Raw genomic sequence first — 21,580 nt, 5'->3', positions numbered from 1 at the left:
TGACGTCACGATGACGTCATCGGTATATTTTAATGATTTTTTAAATATTGACAAATTCATTCTGCTTACAAAATTTAATACTTTCATTGGTATGATCGGCTTCAAACTTGGTACAGACTAAAACTACAATTAAATAATATGCACTTCCAAGTGACACCATGATTACGTCATCACAGGGCATTTGACGCCATCTTAAATGTGCAAACTTTAAGACCCTATATCTAAAGAACTGTATTAAGTCCGATAGGGTTAAAACTCGGTATGTAGGTAGGCCGGGATGTGTTATATGTAAAAATTGAGGTGACACTATCATGACGTCATCATGTAATTTTATATCCATTTTGGACATTTTGGACCTTTAAGCCATATCTTACGAACGCAATATGCCAAATTCAATATTCTTTGTGTATTATTTTTGTTTGGTAACAGGTATATTCACAAAATTGTGAAAATTGTGTGACTTCATTTTGACATCACTAACTATGCGATTTTTTAAAACACATGAAGGGAACGTCCGATCGTCATGAAACTTAGTGGGTGGTTAGATAATACTACCAGTGCGCCAAATCAGAAATGACGTCACGATGACGTTATCTGTAGATTTTTTAAGATTTTAAAAATATTTTCAGTTTTATTCTGCTTAAAAAATGTAACACTTTAATTCCTGTGACTGGCTTCAAACTTGGTACAGACTAAAACCACAAAAAATAATGAGCACTGCCAAGTTACATCATGATTACGTCATCACGTAAAATCAATCTAAAATCAACAGAGAGAGATCTGATTTTGTTTGTTTACGGGAATTGATAGAATAATTCATGGTCTTAATTTTTGATATAACGTGCAAAATCGCGTGACCCTTCTTTCCTGTTGAAGCTGAAATTGCCTTGTTATTTGCAATTGGTAAAAGATGTGAACTTGTTTTCAACGATGTTATTCTGTGGAAAGGGTGGGCTTTTCAAAATCTGACCAGTAACGTCATGCGTTATTCGAGCGTATTCTGGAGGCAAGTGATCACTGGTCTTGTGATGTGGTCTTGAAGGTGCAAATTTTATAACTGTAGGTACGATTCGATTGAAGCGTTGTACATGCATAATTAGGGACGTTTTATTGATAAAAAAGCATAATGCGGAAAAGCCCTATGTTCTGTTGCAAACAGACATACATGTAGATCTCTCGTTTCGTTTTGTGATGTTTGCAAATGTTGTATCTTCCCTTTAACTATCTAGTGCTGTCATATGAAAAGTCATGCTCACTTCAATCTCAACCAAACTTGGTGACAATAATCTTTGGGTAGGGTGACTTCAGGTAACATGAGACATTTGAGGTCAAAGGTCATCCAGGGTCAAATGAGGTCATCGATGATTTCAGTTAAGTACACTAACTGACTGTATAAATACTGCCAGCATGCCAGGGGATTGCACAAGTTTTACTTGCAGTATTTTTAAATTGCTAATCAGATAACAAATTAGTCAATAATTCAGTCACCGTTGGGATAAATTAATAGTGAAAAATAGATGCAAAATGAATTTTATGTAATTTCATTTTTTTGCTTCAAGAGGATAGTTTTACTGTACAAGTCAAAGTTTATGATTATTGGAGCACATGTGTTAATAAAAGGAGAATATATGCGCTTTTGATAATTTATATGCAAAAGGGGCATTATACATTTTTAATTATTAGTATTAATTATTATCTGAGCTACTTTTCATTAATAATTTGAATGTTTTTTGTTTTGTTTTTTTGTTATTTGGGTTAATTCAGCAACTCGGTCTCCATGGAGCAGTTCATCTGTCTAATAGTGTGAGCTTGTGTGATAAAGCGAGGATAGAATCAGCCATCGGCAAGGCAAAGAAGGAGACGTGCACTGACCCTTGCCCATTCAGATTTGGTCAGTTGGTAGTGTGTAAGGTGTACCTTGGAAAAAGTCTTCCAGCCTTGGATGTCAACGTGAAGTGAGTAATGACTTAAACAAAGGAACATAATTTTTTTATTTTTCTTATCCATAAAGAAATGATAACAATAATAATAATTAGACGTGTAAAGGTACCACTAAGGAGACACGTTGTCGTAATTTCTTTGCACGATGGGAGACATCGGTCATTAGGGAGACATTTTCATGTCTCCCTAATGTCACAGCCCCCCTTTAGAGGCACAATTTGATTGTCGCAATTAGCTTATATTTGTTGCTCGTGGTCTAATTAGTAAGCATACCAAAATTCGTGGAAAAAGGAATATTGGGTTAGGGCACACTTAAGTTTAAAAAATTTTGTGCACAAGTCTATGGGGATGTCTCCCAAATGTCCAATCCAGAGTAAGGCCCAAAAAAAAAGTCTCCGGTTTCTGGTATGCGCGCGCGTCGGCAAAATGAAAAAGTTTTTTTTTCAATGAAAGATGATGTCTCAAAACCGCTAAACTCACTGGTTTGACTGGAATCCTGCTGCTGCACAATTTTAACGTGTTTTTAGATTGGGTTATGGTCGAGAATAAGCTTTATGTGGCCTCTCTGGACTCCCATATATTTGCACTAAGTTTAGTCGGGCACCATTTGCAGTCATCAGCCGACATTTGAAGCAAAAAAGTCGGGTAAAAAAAAAAAAAAAGCCGCGTAGCCGCACCACTTTTTGGGCAAGCTCCATACCAGAAACCGGAGACTTTTTTTTTTGGCCTAATATGGGAGACATCCCCGTAGACTTGTGCACAAAATTTTTCAATCTTAAATGTGCCCTAACCCAATATTCCCTTGTCCTTTTTCCACGAATTTCGGTATGTTTACTAATTAGACCACGAGCAACAAATATAACCTACCGTGATTTTCGGAATATAAGCCTCGGCTTATACGTTGATTTTGCCAAAAAAACCAAATCCACGTCCCACGAAAAGGTACCGACCGGTAACAAGTACGGTGAAAGCTGTCTTTGACGCTTGCTACCAGCTGTACATGATACTAGTGCAGCTGCTACCGCTGTTTCGGCCAGTGTGTAAAGCGACATGAAGTTGTGCGCAAGTGCCAGTTTTACATCCAGGTCAATTAAAATGCATAATTCATGAGGGGTGACCTGCGACAGAGCGACGATCTAAAACCTAAAATTATCGATAATAATTGACTTTTAAGGACTTTTCAATTTTCATGAGTTTGTTCATAAGAATATCTGTGAATGTAATAAACCCCCAAAACCAAAGAAATGCGTATAAGCTTAAAATTTAAACTCAAATACAGACGCTACGTTTCGGTGGTCATTGAGGAAAGGATAATTTTCATGACAAATTTGACTGTGAAGATGAGTTTTGCCAAACTTAAAAAATGGTTTGTATAAATAATCAGGTTGTGATCTCTCTGAATCATGCGTTTTCGTAAGAGCAAACCCAGCAAGTGATCAAAAAACTGTGTTTGAATATAAATTTTTTTTCAATCTCGGGGTCCAATACTGTTTTACATTTTACTTTTGCTGCATATTGGGCCCGAGATTTCCCCTCGGGTCCGAAATCTGGAACCGTGTATCCCCGAGCGTGTCCTTAAACAATATATGAGACTCAATTACGGGGTATCATACTAGACCGCAATGTCGCGTTGTGGAAAACTCTGTTCAAGATTGTTTGCGTCATATTAAGCACGCGCGCTTTAGCTTAAACATGACGTAAACAATATTGAAAATGACGGCAGCGCGTGGTGGGCTAGGCTATAATACTGGCACGTTTGCCTCAGAAAATATTACTTTTTTGCAGCTTTTTCGAGAACCGCTCGTCCAAACAACCTCAAACTTGACACTGCACAGTTGATCGGGTGGTCCTCAGTGTGGGAGTGTTTGACGATGGAAGATTTCTCGAAGTCTCCCTTCCTGCCATGGGCTTTGTGTTCCTTGAGTCTGGTGGGGAGGTCCCTGCCAGTCTCGCCGATATACACTTTGCCACATTGACATGGAATCTTGTACACCCCAGGTCTGCATTCTGGGTCACAGCGATCCTTGTGTGAAGTCAGCAGGTTCTGCATCTTTAGAGGTGATGTGTGGAAGACTGGAATTCCATGCTTTTGGAGGATGTGCTGGATGTGATGAGAAGTGGTGCCTAAGTAGGGGAGAGTGATAGAACTAGGGGCCCTAACTAGTTGGCTTGGGGTATAGGAGACCCTACGGCCGGGAATGGTTCTTGGGTCTTGCAACTTAACTTGGCTGGGCTGGTATCTGTTGCGCTGCAGTGCTGTGGTGATGTGATGGAGTTCTTGAGGTAGGTGTTCATCGTCGCAGATGTTGTACGCTCTGCGGACGAGGGCTTGGTTGACGGAGGACTTCATTCTTGGGTGGTGGAAAGAGTTGCTGTGCAGGTATCTGTCTGTGTGGGTGGGCTTGCGGTAGGCACAGAACCAACCCTCCGCCACCTCGACAAATCTGCGGCCGATGAGATCTGCCTGCAGATCAACGAAGCCCTCTGCAAACACAAGTCAGCAAAGCCCAACATCTCCAGTCAAGACCGGTCAGCCATCGCAACACTTCGCCAAGACAAGTCCGTCCGCATCCTTCGAGCTGATAAGGGGAACGCCACTATCCACATGGACAAGGCTGAGTATGACTGCAAGGTTGAGGTCATACTCTACTCACCTTGCTACCGTGAACTGCGGAAGGACCCCACGCCATCCATCGAGAGGAGACTGCAAAGCAAGCTCCTTTCTCTTCAGCATTCTGGCAACATCCCACAGCCTCTGTACAGACAGCTACGACCATCTAGCTTCAAGTGCCCCAGGTTCTTTGGACAGCCAAAGATCCACAAGAAGGATATCCCCCTGCGTCCAATTGTAGTTTCCAGAGGGGGTCCTACATACAACACAGCCAGGCATCTTGCAAAGATCCTCCACCCCTTGGTAGGAAACACCGAACACCACATCAAGAACTCCGACCAGTTTGCAGCATTCATCCAAGACCTCACCCTCCAGCCGGACGACATTATGGTCAGCTTTGATGTCGTCTCCCTCTTCACCAGCATTCCCACCTCAGACGCCTGCACCATCGCCAAGGACAGACTTCAAGCAGACACCACTCTCCAAGACCGCACCGACCTCACCCCTGACCAGCTTCAAGATCTGCTTCTCACATGTGTCAACTCATATAGCTTCAGATTGCGGGACAAATTCTTTGAACAGTCGGCTGGAACCTCCATGGGATCTCCTATGTCCCCGGTTCTGGCTGACTTGTTCATGGATGAATCTAAACAGACCGCCATCGCAACAGCAGATCACCAACCCAAGGTTTGGCTCCGGTAGGTGGACGACACCTTTGTCATCTGGCAACACGGGCAAGACAACCTCCAGCTCTTCTTGGAACACCTCAACGAGCTTCACAGCAGCATCCAGTTCACCATGGAACAGGAAAGAAATGGCAACATCTCATTTCTTGACGTTGAGGTGTCCAGAAAGCCAGACGGAAGTCTTACTCGCATATAATATTTAGGAGGTGTTTTCCTCCTGATCGGATGCCTCTGCAAAGGTAGCCTTGTCATAACTTTTAAATATTTTTATGTCGCATGAGAATGCGAATCCGGTATAGCTGCAGATTTCTACCACACATATCTTAAGACAGGTGTTCCTTAACATAATGTCAACATTTTAGAAATGGGAAGGAAAAGACTCTTGACCACCGTTGTATAAAAATCAAGGACACCTATATGAGCGATCAAGGATGCCTAATTGCTGCATAATATGTAGCACATCCAGAGATAAATTCATGATTGTACATTTAACCTAGGCCCATGTAAATATTTCAGTCTCTTAATTTCCTCTGGACATATTGAAACAATATACATGTATATTTATTATTAGAAACTTTGATGATTATATGGCCTGTCAGTCAGTGAAGACGTCATACTTTGTAAAGACATATTACACTACCGGTACTTACACAGTGTTTGAAATAGACATTGCCCACTAACATTCCCGAATTGTCCTGTCGACGGTGGTGTGATTTATTCCGTGTACGATGCCTGTGAAAATAGACATGCGCAGAGTATGCAAATGGATGTGGACTCCCTATTATCGCAGTAGGTGGGAAGTGTTTTTTATATGATGATCTCAACTTTTGTATTCATAGTTAATGTTTGACCAAAACATCCCCTGATAGTCAGGTGGCATATGGTCGGAATCGTGACCGACTGGTCCAAAGCACCAAACTTGGCAGATAGATTCTTATAGCTATTCTTATAGCCCTAGAGAAGATATTTAGAAGGGGTGACACCTGAAATTCTTTTGGGAAGGGTGCCTAATTTGCATAAATCGTTTCTCCCTGCCGTGTAATATATTTATTCCCATATTTGGGTATATTTTAATTTTTTTATTTTTTTGAAAAGTGTATTTTGGTGATTCTACTTGCATATTCTTACTTCAATAACATTTTGTAAAACATATAAGTGACTGAATAATTAGGAGGACATAGTAAAGAACCAAAATTGCTACTATTTTACCCTAAAGTTACGCGCATTTACCTTTTCCTCAGATATCATCAACTAGTCTCGCCAAACGTGGGTATTGATGAGCTTCAAATTCACATAGTTACTTACTGGCATAGTTACCCTAACAAAAATAAGTGGGAAATCAAGTGAAAATTGATAACATTTTGATGTTTAGCCCAAAAGACCAAAAAAGGGGAGAAAATGTGGTGTCCGTAAATTGGGCTACTACGGGAAGGGTAACGTGGGGACTTGAACAAGTTCAACGAAATTCCCCTAAATAAGAGATTATTGTTGTTTACAATAATTTTGTCTACGCCAAACCGTTTTCTCAACAATAATTTTGGGAATTTCCTTGAACATGTTCCAGTGTTCCATGTTAGGCAACCCTTCACCTACTTGTTAGCCTAATTTATGGACACAACATTTTTAAAAAAATGCCTGGTGTAGTAGTTAAAAATCGCCACTTGAAGGGCTTGTGGCAAAAAAGAGAAAATTCCTATGCCGCGATAATAGGATTGCTGCGATGGTAGAGAGTCTGACTATATATGGTTTAAGTTCAAATATGGTTGTGCAACTTACGTTTGGTTTTGTGCTGGAGGGTCACATACTTCGAGCTCAACCACCAACCCCAATAACTGTGAGGCCCAAACCTTCCAATATCGTGGTGCTGCTGCTGTCGTCATTGTTCTTGTGAAAGTTATCTTCGTTGCTCTGTTGTTACATGCTTTCTATTTGTGTTTTCCCCTTCACTTAGGATAAGCAAGCAGCTCTATCCAATTGCTGACTCAGTTTTCAAGCCTAAGAATTTCAGTCTTGAAGAGAACGAGCATCAGTGTGAATGTTCTGCCAGACAGTGTGAATGGTTCATCTTTGATCATGAACTTGTACTTCCAGAGTATGTCATTGACTTTGAGTACAAAACAAAGGTAAGTTTGAGACTACAACAATTTTTAAAAAATGCCTGGTGTAGTAGTTAAAAATCGCCACTTGAAGGGCTTGTGGCAAAAAAGAGAAAATTCCTATGCCGCAATAATAGGATTGCTGCGATGGTAGAGAGTCTGACTATATATGGTTTAAGTTCAAATATGGTTGTGCAACTTACGTTTGGTTTTGTGCTGGAGGGTCACATACTTCGTATTAAAAGTCGAATTAAAACACTTTTTTAAGTGAAGATCTGTAACAAAGTTACCATAAGTTAATCATTAAAAAGTGACTTCATTACAGATCTGGGGGCATATTCATGAAACCTTACTAAGCCTAGTTGGTTACTAAAAAGGCATGTAGTTGTTTATTAAGCCTAGTTGGTAACTAATTGATATTCATGAAACATTACTAGCGTTAGTTAAATTCAAAGTTTCTTACTAAAGTTAATGTTGATCCAGGGCAACTGTAAGTCACTAGTTAGCAACTATATCATTTTTTGTTGTGTCAGACTTGGCTCTTTAGGTGGCTTTCCCCCTCCGGTTGCCTTCTTGGACTTAATTCTCATTCTTGACAGGCATTCTACTAATACCATAGTAGACTACTAGGCATTTTAGTATCCTACTAAGGCCTGGTTGGCTGCTAAGTTATTAAGGTTTCATGAATATGGCCCCTGGTATACACAGTAGGTATACTTTGAATAGTTTCTCTTCCAGCCCTCTACTCAACTGATGGCACAACAACAAAAAATATCCTCTTTGACAGGAAGACAGTGATCTCCACAAGGGCCTTGGGAGATCAGTGTGACACATTTGTTGTCTGGAATCAAAATATAAAAAGCCCCAGAAAAACGACCACCATGCATAGTTCTGCCCGACGCAAGAAGAGACAGACTTCTTCTCGGGGCATTGTCGTTCCTGCCACGCTGGGCTTGGTCAATAGTGGACAGGAACAAAGTAAATCCTCCCGGAGACCATACGACTTCAGTACGCCATTAGAACTGTACTTATCAAAGGGCTCGACCCACATTACCACTACCGCCCACGGCGGTAAGAAACAGTTTTCTCCTCGGGGCATTTACTGCTTTTTGAATCGGTGGTCTTTGGTCAATAGCGGATAGAAACAGGGACATCCCCTCTTCAGCGACCATACACCACTAGTGGCATATGTACGTATGTAAGCCTATTCTAATAGAAATACATACGTCTGTTTTTGCCACAGTGGTTTTCGACTCATAGAACAGCCGTCTGACTACGTCAAAAGGCAACGTCTGATCTGTGAGCAATCAACTCTATTTTAATTGCTTTCCTGTGTGCAGTGGTTGTGTCACAAAACACCATTCATAACGAAAGCGCACTGTGTTCTTAGTGCTTTCTTGCGGTGCCTCCAGCCGAGCACAGTGTATTCCTTGCTATCGCATCGCGTAGCAAACATGGGGAACAGTCCCCCGATAAAATGGAACCCACAGCGAAGAGCATGCCCACTGACACCGCTATGGGGAAACAACTAAAACAACTCGCGTCTGTCCGAAACCAAAGAAAGAGATCACGGATAGTACATGCACACCATCGGAACCTGCTAGCTTATTGACCATAGTACCACCAAATGGATCAAACCAGTCTTCCAAGGACACAAAGGGGAAATCCCGCGGTCCTGGCAGTAATTCCACGGCCACTGTTCTGCCGACGGACAATTTGCCTCTAACCCTACCGTCCTCGCACGGCATGGCATATAGCTCAGGTTTTGATCAGTGTTCTGGCGTTCCCCAAGTTGTACCCCAAAGAAAGATAAGAAACACGCTAAAAAGAAATATATGCACCGATACCCATCTTCATCATCCTCATCGGGCGACTCTTAAGACAGACATTCCTGTTGCTTACGAAAGAAAAAAGAGGTATCTGCCGATTTTTTCATGAAAGCCTTTCAGACTTTCAGTGACTCTATATCCAAACACCGGAATCAGGAGGACACACTTCCATGTCGAAGGTTCAAGATAATTCAGATATGCCTTCAACGTGAAATTCCTCAGGCATCTATTTCAATCCACCCGTCTTCACAGTTTTCTGACGAGACCAAGGACAGTGCTGAAAACTCGGAGTGAAGTGAAACAGACCCAAACTGTGAATCATCCTCGGACAGACCTTGTTCAGAATCCAATGATTTCCCCGACCCTGGGGACCTGTCTCATTTCGAGACCCAACTCCGTCTGTTACAGAGAGACATGGCCAGAGTATTGAAAATACCAACAGTGGATGAAACAAGTCAATCTGAAAGTAAATCTTTCAAGCGTAGTTCCGGCTCCCAAGCTTCAGCTCAGGACCCACTCTTTCCTCATTTGCCATTGGACATCGTGTGCATTGACCGCATGAAGAAACTCACGGTTGCAAAAATGTGGAGGCCCTTTCGTCCAAAGGAAATGAAATACTACCAGTTCCCCAAGGCAGAGTATGAGCATTGGTAGTATGAGCATTGGTAGTCCCACCAATTCATAAATCTCAAACCTCTCAACAAATTCATCTGTCCACGTCGGTTCCAGATGGAAACTGTAAGAGTTGCTCTAGATTCAATTCCAGTTCCATTCTGGGCAGCATCACTAGACCTCAAGGATGCCTACCTACACGTCCCAACCTACAGGCATAATTCCAAATACCTACAATTCAGGTACAAAAGGGACACGTACGAGTTCAACGCTCTCCCATTTGGTCTATCCACAGCCTCACGAGTGTTTACAAGGATATCACGAGTAGTAGCAGCAAGCTTACGAAAACGAAACATCCTAAACTTCATGTATCTGGACGACTGGCTAGTCTCAGTAATAGACATCCTAACTCGGCTTTGTTATCAACAAAACAAAGTCACACCCAACTCCAACAAAGCATCCAGTTTTTTTGGGTGCAAACTTAGACTTGTGCCAGGGCACAGCGACTCCAACTGAATCCTAAATCTTCGATGTTGTGTTCTCATGTTTCTCTCAAAGAATGTTGCCACAGCAAGAGCATGGCTCTTGGTGTTGGGACTGATGGCAAGTATGGTAGATCTTGTACCTTATTGCAGGCTCCGCATGCGCCCTCTCCAGCTCCACCTTCTGGCCCATGACAGACCAAAATGGGACCCAATCCATCTTCAAGTTCCGATCACCGTAGGTCTCCTTCCTCCCCTCCGTTGGTGGTCAGTTGCTCAGAACTTATAGACAGGCCCCACCTTTCCCCGTCCTCAGGCCCCCATAACCATTGCAGCTGATTCATCAAATATAGGATGGGGAGCAACTCTCTCCCCATGCCAGAACTTGGGGACCAAATTTTCAGAACCGACACATAAACATTCTGGATCTGCAAGCTGTATTCTATGGCCTACTTCATTTCCTGCTGACAATACAGGGATGCACAGTACTAATTCAAACAGACAACACGACCGTAGTGTCGTATATCAATCGTCAGGGTTGCACCCGATCACTCCAACTGTGTTACCTGACTTGGGACATCTTCCATTGGTGCATCCTGGAAGAAATACAACTATACGCTTCCCACATTCCGGGAAATCAGAAGAAGATCCCGGATGCCCTGTCCAGGGGTTTGATAATTCTAACAGAATGGACACTCAACAGAGAGATTGTCCGTCTGCTCTTCACCAATATCGACAGACCCCACACCAACCTCTTTGCAACAGCCATCAATGCTCAGCTCCCAGTATTTTTTCATACGACGTCCAGACCCCAAAGCATGGGCAGTGGACGCACTAGCAATAAAATGGAGCAGGATGTTCGCATACACTTTCCCACCAATATCTCTGCTTCCAAAGGTCCTAAACAAGTTAAAACAGGAGACATGCAGAGTGTTGTTAATAGCTCCATTCTGGCCTCGCCAACCCTGGTTTCCGAGGCTGACTGCTAGTTCGCACTCCGTGTATACTACATGAGAGAGCAGACTTAATATTCCAACCACAGTCCCTTTATCTTCATCCAGCCCCAGGGGACCTCCATCTAACTTGTTGGCCTCTTTGCAGCAATCATTCAAAGCAGCAGGCCTTTCTCAAGCCACTACCACTCTAGCAGCACACAGCCGCCGAGCCTCTACAAGAAAAATTTACGACTCGAGACTTCGGCATTATTTCAAATGGTGTGGACAGCAATCGGCTGATTTTTGCTGTACCTTTATAATCGGGGTCTGACCGTAGCAACAGTCAAGAACTACCATTGTCCCCTTTCTGCTATCCACAATGGATTTAAAGATGGTTCTGTAATCTCGAACAACAAAGTGGTGACCAATCTCCTCAAAGGAATGTTTGTTGAGCGTCCCCCAATAAGAAATCTTATACCTTCTTGGGACCTCAAACAAGTCTTACAGTAATTAATGAAGCCCCCTCTTTGAGCCCCTGGGCCAGGCTTCATTGTACCACATGACCCTTTAACTAGTGTTTCTCCTGGCTGTAGCTGCCTCCCGCAGAAGGAGTGAATTTCAATCCCTTTCGGACACATCTGTTGCGAACCAGGAGGCATCCGACTTATTCCCTAAACAGCCTTCCTGACTAAAAACCAATCCATCGGTTTTACACCTCTGGATATTTTTGTACCAGAAATATGTACAATATCGGCTATCCCTACCGACAAAGTCTGGTGCCCGGTGCGGGCTCTTAAATGGTACATCAGCCAGACCAAGCCACTACGTGAGAGGACCTCACAACTGTTTATAACAACACATCCGCAAGATTTAAGCACTGGGCCTACATTCGGCAGAATACAACAATTTTAATACTTCTCGTGTTTGGGGTTCACGGTTTATAATACCGTCCCCTGTGTGCAAAAGTGTCAAGCTGGGGCGTGTGTATGCCGGTCTCCAAACTGTTCCCACGCCCATTATTTGCATAAATTTAGATATGCATTAATACTTCAAAGACCCATATTTAATTGATTAAAGACATTAAATATCATAGGTATTGGTGACAAAATTGAGGGTTATTACTATAAAAGTGATTTTTTTATCCTCAATACTGCGACTAGAAAGTACAAGAATCTTCCAATGAAATTTATTCTTTTTTTGCGAGTTAAGGATCGGAGAGTCACATCAGCTGACACCACCTGCCGTGTTTGGGGTTCATGGCTTAAAAGTCCCCTGTGCAACAAGGAATTGTTAACTCTGGCTCCTCTGGTGATTATTAATTATCAAAATACTGATGACTTAAGATCTACTGTTTGTTTTTATATACCCAACTTACCTGCAAAGAAATCATGCATGGCAATGATGGCATGTTGACGTGCATGCGTACATGTACGTTAACTACATGTACATGTTTGGCATATTTCTGCCTTTGTGGAATTTGGAATGGACGAATATTCGATCAAATGGAAGGTCGAATATTCGAATAGTCATTTATTCGAATTGACTCAGCCCTACTGTGGCAAATTACATTCAAACAAAAATGATTGTGTGCTGTGTGTATTTTATAAGTCTGAGAATAAAAGGCTCTTATCATAATACCTTCAGAACAAAATGACATCCGGCAAACCATTTTAACATTTTGTTTTTGTCAAAATCATAAGCAGGGTTTTGCCACAATACTGGGACCGTCACTCAATATTTCCCAGAAAAGACAAATATATGTATGCTCTTAATAAAGCATGTGCTACTTTGAAGGCTATTACTTTATAGGTCATGTATATTGGGTCAATTCCCCCCCCCCCCCCCATCGCTGGCAAAAAAATAATTTAACGTAGAAATTCATTAACTGATGAAAAGACCATGGTCTTTTTGTCGTGCCAGAATCTGGGGCGCCATGCAACCCTCCCTATTTGGGGGCCCAATTTAACATACACCGGTGCATTCTTCTTTTCAAAACCCTGTTAAACAATTGTACTTTGAACTAAATAGGTATCTAGCCAGACATGGAAACAACATTTCTTACAATATTTTGCTTTTGTTTGCATAGGTATTTTAGGCCTTTTTAAAGGGAAAATACAACATTTGCAAACATCGAAAAACAGAACTACCAAATTTTTACGAAATACCTTACTAGGAAGTTGGTAAATGACAGTCTGAAGCATCCTGTAAAATTATGGCACCTGGTGTGAAGTCATTTTGAAGAAAAGTGGTATTTTTGTACAAATTTCCAACGATGGTCGGCCGACCACCATTGGAAAAACCTAACTATTTTTCAACTGCTGCTCCGAATTTAAATTTATTTCAGTCCAAATGTTGTGTGCTGTTGGTTACATGTTCATGAACAGTTGCAGGCCAGCTAGGCTGGTTCCCATATCTTACAATTTTCTGGCATCTATCAATTTATCCATTTTATCTTTAGTGGAGTCAGGGAGCCAGACTACTTGAACATTTTTGTTATTCTTGGTTTTTCCAGCATTTTCAAAAACAAAAACCTCAAACATGTCAGTGTAACAATATTTGATCTATTATCCTAACCCCTCAAATAGTTCATTTCTGAAACTTACAGCAAAAGCCAATGATGTACATTCCCTTTAAGCAACAGAACAGTTTATGCTTAAGCCAGCCTTAATTTTGACTAGACCATCATGACTTAAGCCAACATTTGACTGAGAGGAAAATTGAGTGAAGACTTCATATTCTGAGTAATAAATTAAAGAAGGAAAAGAAATTCAAAGCAATCATCAGTGATAGCATGTTCTGCATTGTACTGATCACTTGTTTGATCTTTAAATGGCAAATATATTACACCTGAAAATAAACCACCTAATGCTGCTAGGTGCACACTGGTAACCTATTTATATTTGTCATTAGGAGGTACCACCTTCTCCATTTATTGATGTGAGTGATAACCAGGCAGTGGAGCGAAAACCGATCGAGCAAAGTTTTGACCTAGATGTATTGAGGTTGGACCCCGTAGTTAAACCCAGACCGAGGTAAGTTTTGTAGACCAAACACTCAAATAAACAAATTTTTTTAAAAATGTACGTAAGGACCCCCTATTTCCCCTTCTTTTCCCTACTCTTACACCCCTCTGTCCCTTACCTGTCCTGTTCCGCTAAAAAAACTGTATTATGAATAAAGCATCACCTCCGATACCTATAAATGCATTCCCATTGTGAATGTATGTGCAAAAGACCATTGCGTCACCCACTGCAAGTTCTGTAAAACTACAAAATACAGTGTATGCTCCTCTTATCCACTATACTGCGCTTGGTGCACAGGTAAGTTATTTAGCGCCATAGCAATTGTATCAGTACCTATAAGACCGTATTTCCGACACATTCCACAACATGGAGTCATCCAACACGAAAGACCTTCAGAAAGACCAATTAGTCTGGGGGTTGATCACAGAAGCGTAAATTAGGGTCCGCACAAAATGTTTTTGCATTTTCTTGTCATTTGGACCTTGTAGATCAATATGTAATATGATATACCATTTTTTTTATTGAGTACCCCTATTCGAGTATGAGTATCTTGTTTTTATCAATTACCGTTATTCGAGTACGAATACTTTGATGATCGAGTACCATTTTAACATGTGCGAATACGAGTACTTTGCTGCTTGGGTACGAGTACCGTCATATCGAGTACGAGTACTTTGACATTCAAGTATGAGTACGAGTACGAGACTTCCACAAAAAGTACTCGAGAGTACTGAGTACGAGTCCGAGTACGAGTACCGAGTACGAGTACTACAACACTAAGTATGCTTACATATAGTCTTACATAACCAATACAATGCTGAAATCTGGTCGTGCTTGGTATAAATGCTAAACGCCACCCAGGCACCATACATTCATTCATTTGGATAGCATGCAGATGACACGACGTGTTTAGTCTCAAGGCATTGAGGACTGTTATGATAATTCCGTATGCGTGAAACAGTGGAATTATAGTGTGCCGGGGAACTGTCTCTCATACCGTGCTGATACTAGCCCCATGGATATATCGGGTGATCGCCTAAAACTTTGCCAGGAAGATATCAAAGACCATGCTGATGCACTAAAGGAATATGAAGATTGCATGTATGAGTATAAAGGTAAGAAATACCATTTTGTCCAGTAGAAATAACAGCTAGTAAATTACAATTTAAATTTGTTATATTTTTTACTAACCGAAATATTGAGCACTAAAACCTCAAAAGTATGAATATAATGTAAGATACATTAAGCTTTGTTCTTTAACTTGCTGTCTGATATTTGCCCTTTGCACGCTTCCGCCATAAGCATGCAGAGCCTCGATCTGGCAACTTTACACAGTAGATATAGCCGGTTCAGTGATTCCCATGTCGGGGTTCAGTGATTACCATGTATACACGGGAATCACTGAATCACTGTGTAAAGTTGCCAGATCGAGGCTCTGCATGCTTATGGCGGAGCGTGCAAAGAGCGAATAGTTTATTCAGACATTGTTTTGCACGAAAACTATTTCGATTTGAAAATGTCTGTGTCGTCTTTGCAATTGTCAAAGCTGGCATTTTCCCTTTTACAGTTTGATAAGATTGAAGTACACATGAATATGAACTTATGCTTCCGTCTTATTGTTTGACCCCAAAAACTAATTTTCCGATTTTGTTTTCTTCATATTCTGGCTACAGACTTGCGGATAAAATCACAAGGAGGATCAAAACTACAGGGTGAGTCAAAAAATCGGAACCCAAACCCCCAAAAATATATTTCATATTTAAAGAAATGTGTAGCACCAAAACCAATAATGACTGGAAAGCCAATTTCATAAGCTACTTTTAGATGACAAAAATTACTGAAATTGGTCAACCCGTTCAAAGAATATCACTATTTTAACACAATGACCCTAAAACCTGTCTCGTCAAAAAAATGCGATTTCACCAATCGTCGTCACAGTTGTCTTCAAACATCAAAAGTGATAAAATCTCAGTTTAAATGTAAACGATATTTTAAAAAGTCCTTTTGAAGGCCCGTCTTTTAAAAAAAGTAGATTTTATAAATCATATTGTTTGCCTAACCAGGGTTGTTAATAAAGATATTGTGTACTACAGTTGGTGACAGTTGTTGAAACAAGTATTCTGTGTCATTTTCTTTGTTGTTCCAAACAGTCAAAATGCACAATAAATTGCTTTTTTTTTTGACGAGACAGGTTTTAGGGTTATTGCATTTAAATGGTGATATCCTTTGAACGGATTGAGCAGTTTCAGTAATTTTTTTTCATCTAAAATTAGCTTATGAAATTGGCTTTCCAGTCATTATTATTGTTGGTGCTACATATTTGTTTAAATATAAAATATATTTTTGGGGGTTTGAGTTCCGCTTTTTTTTACTCACTCTGTATCGGGCAGTCTCCAGTCAAACTACCCATCATTGGACAAGCAAGGACCAACTAAAACCACTAAAAATTGCAAGATTTTGGTGCATTTTTAAAACAAAACGGCAACAAAAATTGTCTAGGCCAGATTTACATTTTGCGAACTTGTGATTGCCCTACAACTTTTCTTGGACAACATGGAAAGGACGTACCCATTTCTTCAGGATGTTGAGTTCTTGACAATCAAACATTTCTAGGACTGCCGTGATAGGCATTGAAACCCCGATATTATTTGTACCGCAAACCTTGTAAAAAACTTTGCTTTAACTGTGAAACATTTATATTGTTGAAACATTTATATTGTTTACATGTATAACCATGGGCAAACATTCGGTATCAGGAAAAAAAACGGTTCTTAACTTTCACCCAAACACTGTACGAAATTGTATAAACAAATGCATACAATTCTATTTGAGAAATAGTGTAGCATTAGAAACAAAATCATGCGAATGATGCATAAATCCATTTAAGAAATGATGTAGCATTCTGTATAAGAAAAAAATGGTTTTGACTTATGTAAGCATTGTACGAAAATGCATAATATAAAAAAAAATGCATATGAGTTCATTTTAGAAACGGTGTAGTAAAGTTGCAACTTTGCAAAAGTACTTGTGTAACTTTTGGTGTTACTTTATTTCCCGCTCCATTATTTTGTAGGAATAAGGTGATGAAGGCTTAATAACCTTCCAAAAGAATGGAGAGGTATCCCCTCAAACACTCCATTCGTACCAAATAATGAAGCGCTAGGGTGATGTCACAGGTGGAGTTTAAGTGGAGTTTAATAAGTAATGCAGTACCCGCTGCTATGTACATCAGATTCGAACCAGCCAACCGATCCCGTTAGCTCGGTGGTCGAGTGGTAAGACATCTGCACTAGAAAGCAGGAGGTGGTGGGTTCGAGTCCCAACCGAGTGATTTTTTCCAACTTTCACTAGGGAGATAGCACACTGAGTATACAGTGTTCATACGTAGGTGAGGGGCAAAACCAAATTTGATTTTCATCACCCTGACGCAAACAAATTCCATCTTATAACTGTGTGAGAAAGGAATTAAATCACTGAGATGTAACCTTTGATATCCTGCTGTGCTAGACATGAGTCTGAGCAGTTGACGTTGCAGTTCTGATTGCGTGAAGCTAGCATGCTGACAGGTTCCATTCACACAGTGCGCACAATGAACGCATGCAACATCACTGGTCTCCATGTTAAAATGACATGTGTTTTTATAGACCAGACACGTGGCCGTTCTAGGCCGATGAAATAACATAAAAAACTAATTTTTTTTTGACAAATGTATGATGATAATGTTAATTAAGGTCAATAATTGAAATCCCTCACAAAAATTTGCTAGATATGTTTAAGTTGTAATGGAAAATTTGCACATTTCAGTATCTATGTTTCTTAAAAATCGCAACTCTAAAATCATGTACCCGTAGGTGTAAACTTACAAGCACACATTAAAAATCTCAACCTAATCCTTTCAAAATTCACTTAACAAAATGTTAAACACGCTGTTCTTTTCTTAAATTTAACAACAATTTTGATTATGTTTATCTCCATCCTAATTGCAGTTTTTGTTATACTTTTTCCTTATTAGGCTTGTTTCGCTATCTGAAGATGTTATTCTGCAAATTAGTGGTGTAACTTCACTCACCTTAGTCTCGGTGCTTAATCTCCATGGCAATGGATTAACTAAACTGAGATGCATATCGTCACTTACATCCCTGCAGAAGTTGATCATCAGTTTCAATGAGTTGTCAAAGCTGGAGGATCTGGCGTATCTGGTAGGATTTTAAGTTTACAATACATTTAATAAAGCTATAGTCCATCATTTGCAGCCATCTGAAAAGTAACTGGCGTAATTACTGTTGAAAAACAAACTTGGTTGAAAGATAGTAAGGGAACTAAACTCCCTGTGAAATTATTCTTTCTGGGAAGCTGTCATTTTGAAGTAATCAACGAAAGAAGGCATTTCCAACGGTGATTCTTAAGAAGCACCGTAGGAAAATTAAATTAGTAGTTCGTTTTGTTATTCAGCGCAGCGCGCACAAGTATTGGAACGACGCACACGCGCGCGCGGTTGTTATAATTCGTCGGATCAGTGCGCGACGCCGCGTAAAGCTGCAATTCAAAACAATTCAAAACATGATTCAGTAACTTTTGATTTGAAATTGAGATCTTAGAATGCTGTTTATCTCGGAATGTACAGCTGAAGCTTAGCTGAAACTTCATCAGGTTAGTTGCTCAGTATCCTTCATTAGATTTTGAACTCTTTTGCTGCTTCAAACGAACAAAATGCACAAATTACAAATGATGGACTGTAGCTTTAAGAGACCTCACATAATGTAACAGGCTCCTTTTCAAAAGGAATAGGTAATTCCTATTGAAACTGAGCCTGTTATATTATATGAGGTAACAAAAAAAGATTAAAAAAATGAATGTTTTCCAGCTGATCTTTTGCTGAAATACCCAGGAGAGTGGTCCCTTTTAACGGACATTGCTCACTTACTCGCTCACTGTTGCACCTAACCATCAACTTCCCCAGTCAAGTGTAAGAGTCCAGCAGCCACTGCCTGTGATGAAACTGGACGTCAGCATCAAGGGCTGGGCAGGAGCCGAGGATAGATGATGTCATATGTGGAAGAAGAGAGAGTGAGTCCTACGCAGATTCTCAGTCACAATACTCTGGAGCATAATTATTCAATATGGTGTTGCCCATGCTCCACCCTTTAGCCGATTTCCGTAGTTCAAATGCTGCACAACAACTGCCGCCTAATGTCAACTACCAAAACAGATTAGAGTATCTAATTATCCTTTGTAACATATGTCCAGCTGTGAGGAAAACATCTCAAAAGACCTGTCTGCTAAGGTACATCTTTTTTATGTAAAATCATATGGAACTCAGTCTGTTCGAACTCAAGAATGTAGATCTGGAGGCACCAAGATTTGAAGGCTCCATACTTCAGCTTGTTGTACAGGTAAATTGGTAAAAGGGTCACACTTGAAAGGGGTGGCTGCCCCCGAACTTTCTATTTACAGCAGAGTAGTAGGGAGTATTAAACCCATTCCCTTTGCATGGATCTACAGCACAGAGGATGCGTCCTTTACATTTTGACTGCCATTTTATTCGCGCTCTCAGCATCTTATAAACATTTACTTCATTTTCACAAAAAATTCACTCAGCGAAAGAGAATTACGCTTAAAGGTATAGCGTCCATCTTTTGTAATGTGTGCATTATGTTGGTTTGAAGCAACAAAAGTGATCAAAATCTAAAGAAGGGTGGTGAACAACTAACTTGATGAAGTTTTCAGCTCAGTGTATGCTGCACATTCCGAGAAAAACAGCATTCTAGGATCTTGATTTCAAATCAAAATTTGCTGAGTCATGTATTGAATTGGGCCTGAATTCAGCGTCCAAGACACGTTCTCACGATTGCAGCTACGCGATGTCGCACACTGAACAAACGAGCCATAGCAACCGCGCGCGTGTGTGTCGTGTCAACACTTGCGCGTGCTTTGCTGAATTAAAAATGAACTACTACCGTAATTTTCGAATATAAGCTTATACGTTGAATTTGCTCATGAAAATGTTTACTGCGGCTTATACGCAGGGTGGCTTATACACCAGGCCTTGAAGAATAAAAATGAGATTCAAATGTGTATTTAATGTACTGGTATAAGAAAAGATCTTTTGCTGAAATGAATTATCAATTAAGAAAGTCATTAACAAACCGAAAGCACGTCCCATGAAAATATACCGAGCGGTAAAAAGTACAGCAGGCCGGCCAACCATGCGTGAGTGAAAGCTGTCTTCCACAACCAGCTGTACGTGATACTGCTGCATGCCAAGCTGCATGCATTCCCCATGGACCACACCATTCGTGGTAATAAAGGGGTGTACTCTCTTGAGAACAATAATTACCAATATTTTAGCTGTTTAAAAAGAGAAAAATGACAACTTATACTTTTTATAGTGTTCAAAACATTTCTTTATTCGATAATCAGTTGTTTAACGTCACAATATAATTTTTTTCTTGAAATGTATTCAAGAAAACGATGTTAAACTCAAAACAGGGGCTAAATCACCCCTCCCGAAAGTAATGGATTCGTCCATAAAAATGTCAGCATCATGTTGACTGTTTTTGAAGGAAGTTACGATTGAAACTTGAGATTTTGACGTTACTACTTGGTAGTAATCACAACAATTTGATAAGTTTTGTTGTAAAAACGGACCTTTTTATTCTTAGGACGAAACAAATCAACATCTGTTGCCATAAAGCAAGATTTGTAGCGCTCCAGTCAGACGACACATGGTTGGGTTGCATACCCTCTCAATTAAGTGCTGCGGGAAAATGCTGTCATTCGCCGGTGCAGGCTGCCGGGCCCGTGCACTAATTTTTAGGCCGGGAACCGGAGGGGCCAGCTGACAGAAATTCCCGGTGTTTATTTCTCATCATCAATTTCCATATTTGTTTGTAAGACATATCGACTGTAAATGATTTTATATAACTTTTGTGGCCCTTTTTGTAGCTTTTGTAGTGTAAATGGAAATGGATCAGAGCATTTTGACTAGAATTTGGAGGTCTTACAACATTGAAATCGCTGCGGTCGGTGCGGCTTATACGCCGGTGCGGCTTATAGTCCGGTGCGGCTTATACGCCAACTTAAAATCTTAATTTGCAGGTTTTTGCATGCTGCGGCTTATACGCCGCGCGGCTTATATTCCGAAAATTACGGTAATGAAAACTGCCAAGAATGCATCTTTAGACACATCATTGGAAATGGCCTTCTTTTATTGTTAATGTTGAGTACAGAATGCTAGCAACGTCAATGAAACTTTAAAATGAAAAGAAAACCTTCAGGGAAAAGGTATGGACATTTGCCCCTATTGAAAGATCGAATGAAAAATACCCTGGCAAGCATAATCAACTTTGCCACCATTGTCATGGC

At 40.5% G+C, this 21,580-nt stretch overlaps 1 protein-coding gene and 1 pseudogene across 1 annotated transcript in view; both read left to right on the top strand.

Annotated features, from left to right (window-relative positions):
• Window positions 1-21,580, top strand: part of LOC119743485 (leucine-rich repeat-containing protein 9-like) — a gene marked incomplete at its 3' end in the record, with an annotated part of 155,025 nt that overhangs the window by 25,516 nt on the left and 107,929 nt on the right. The window contains 4 exon segments of the mRNA XM_038219907.1: window positions 1,765-1,955; window positions 7,190-7,361; window positions 14,103-14,224; window positions 18,228-18,414. Coding sequence (XP_038075835.1) covers window positions 1,765-1,955; window positions 7,190-7,361; window positions 14,103-14,224; window positions 18,228-18,414 — 672 coding nt within the window.
• Window positions 3,922-6,146, top strand: LOC119743496 (annotated as a pseudogene).

The sequence above is a fragment of the Patiria miniata genome, unplaced genomic scaffold (genome assembly GCF_015706575.1).
Source record: "Patiria miniata isolate m_02_andy unplaced genomic scaffold, ASM1570657v1 HiC_scaffold_11, whole genome shotgun sequence".
NCBI lineage: Eukaryota > Metazoa > Echinodermata > Asteroidea > Valvatida > Asterinidae > Patiria > Patiria miniata.
Note: the sequence above shows the minus strand (reverse complement) of the source record. Positions and strands in the feature narration are given on the sequence as shown.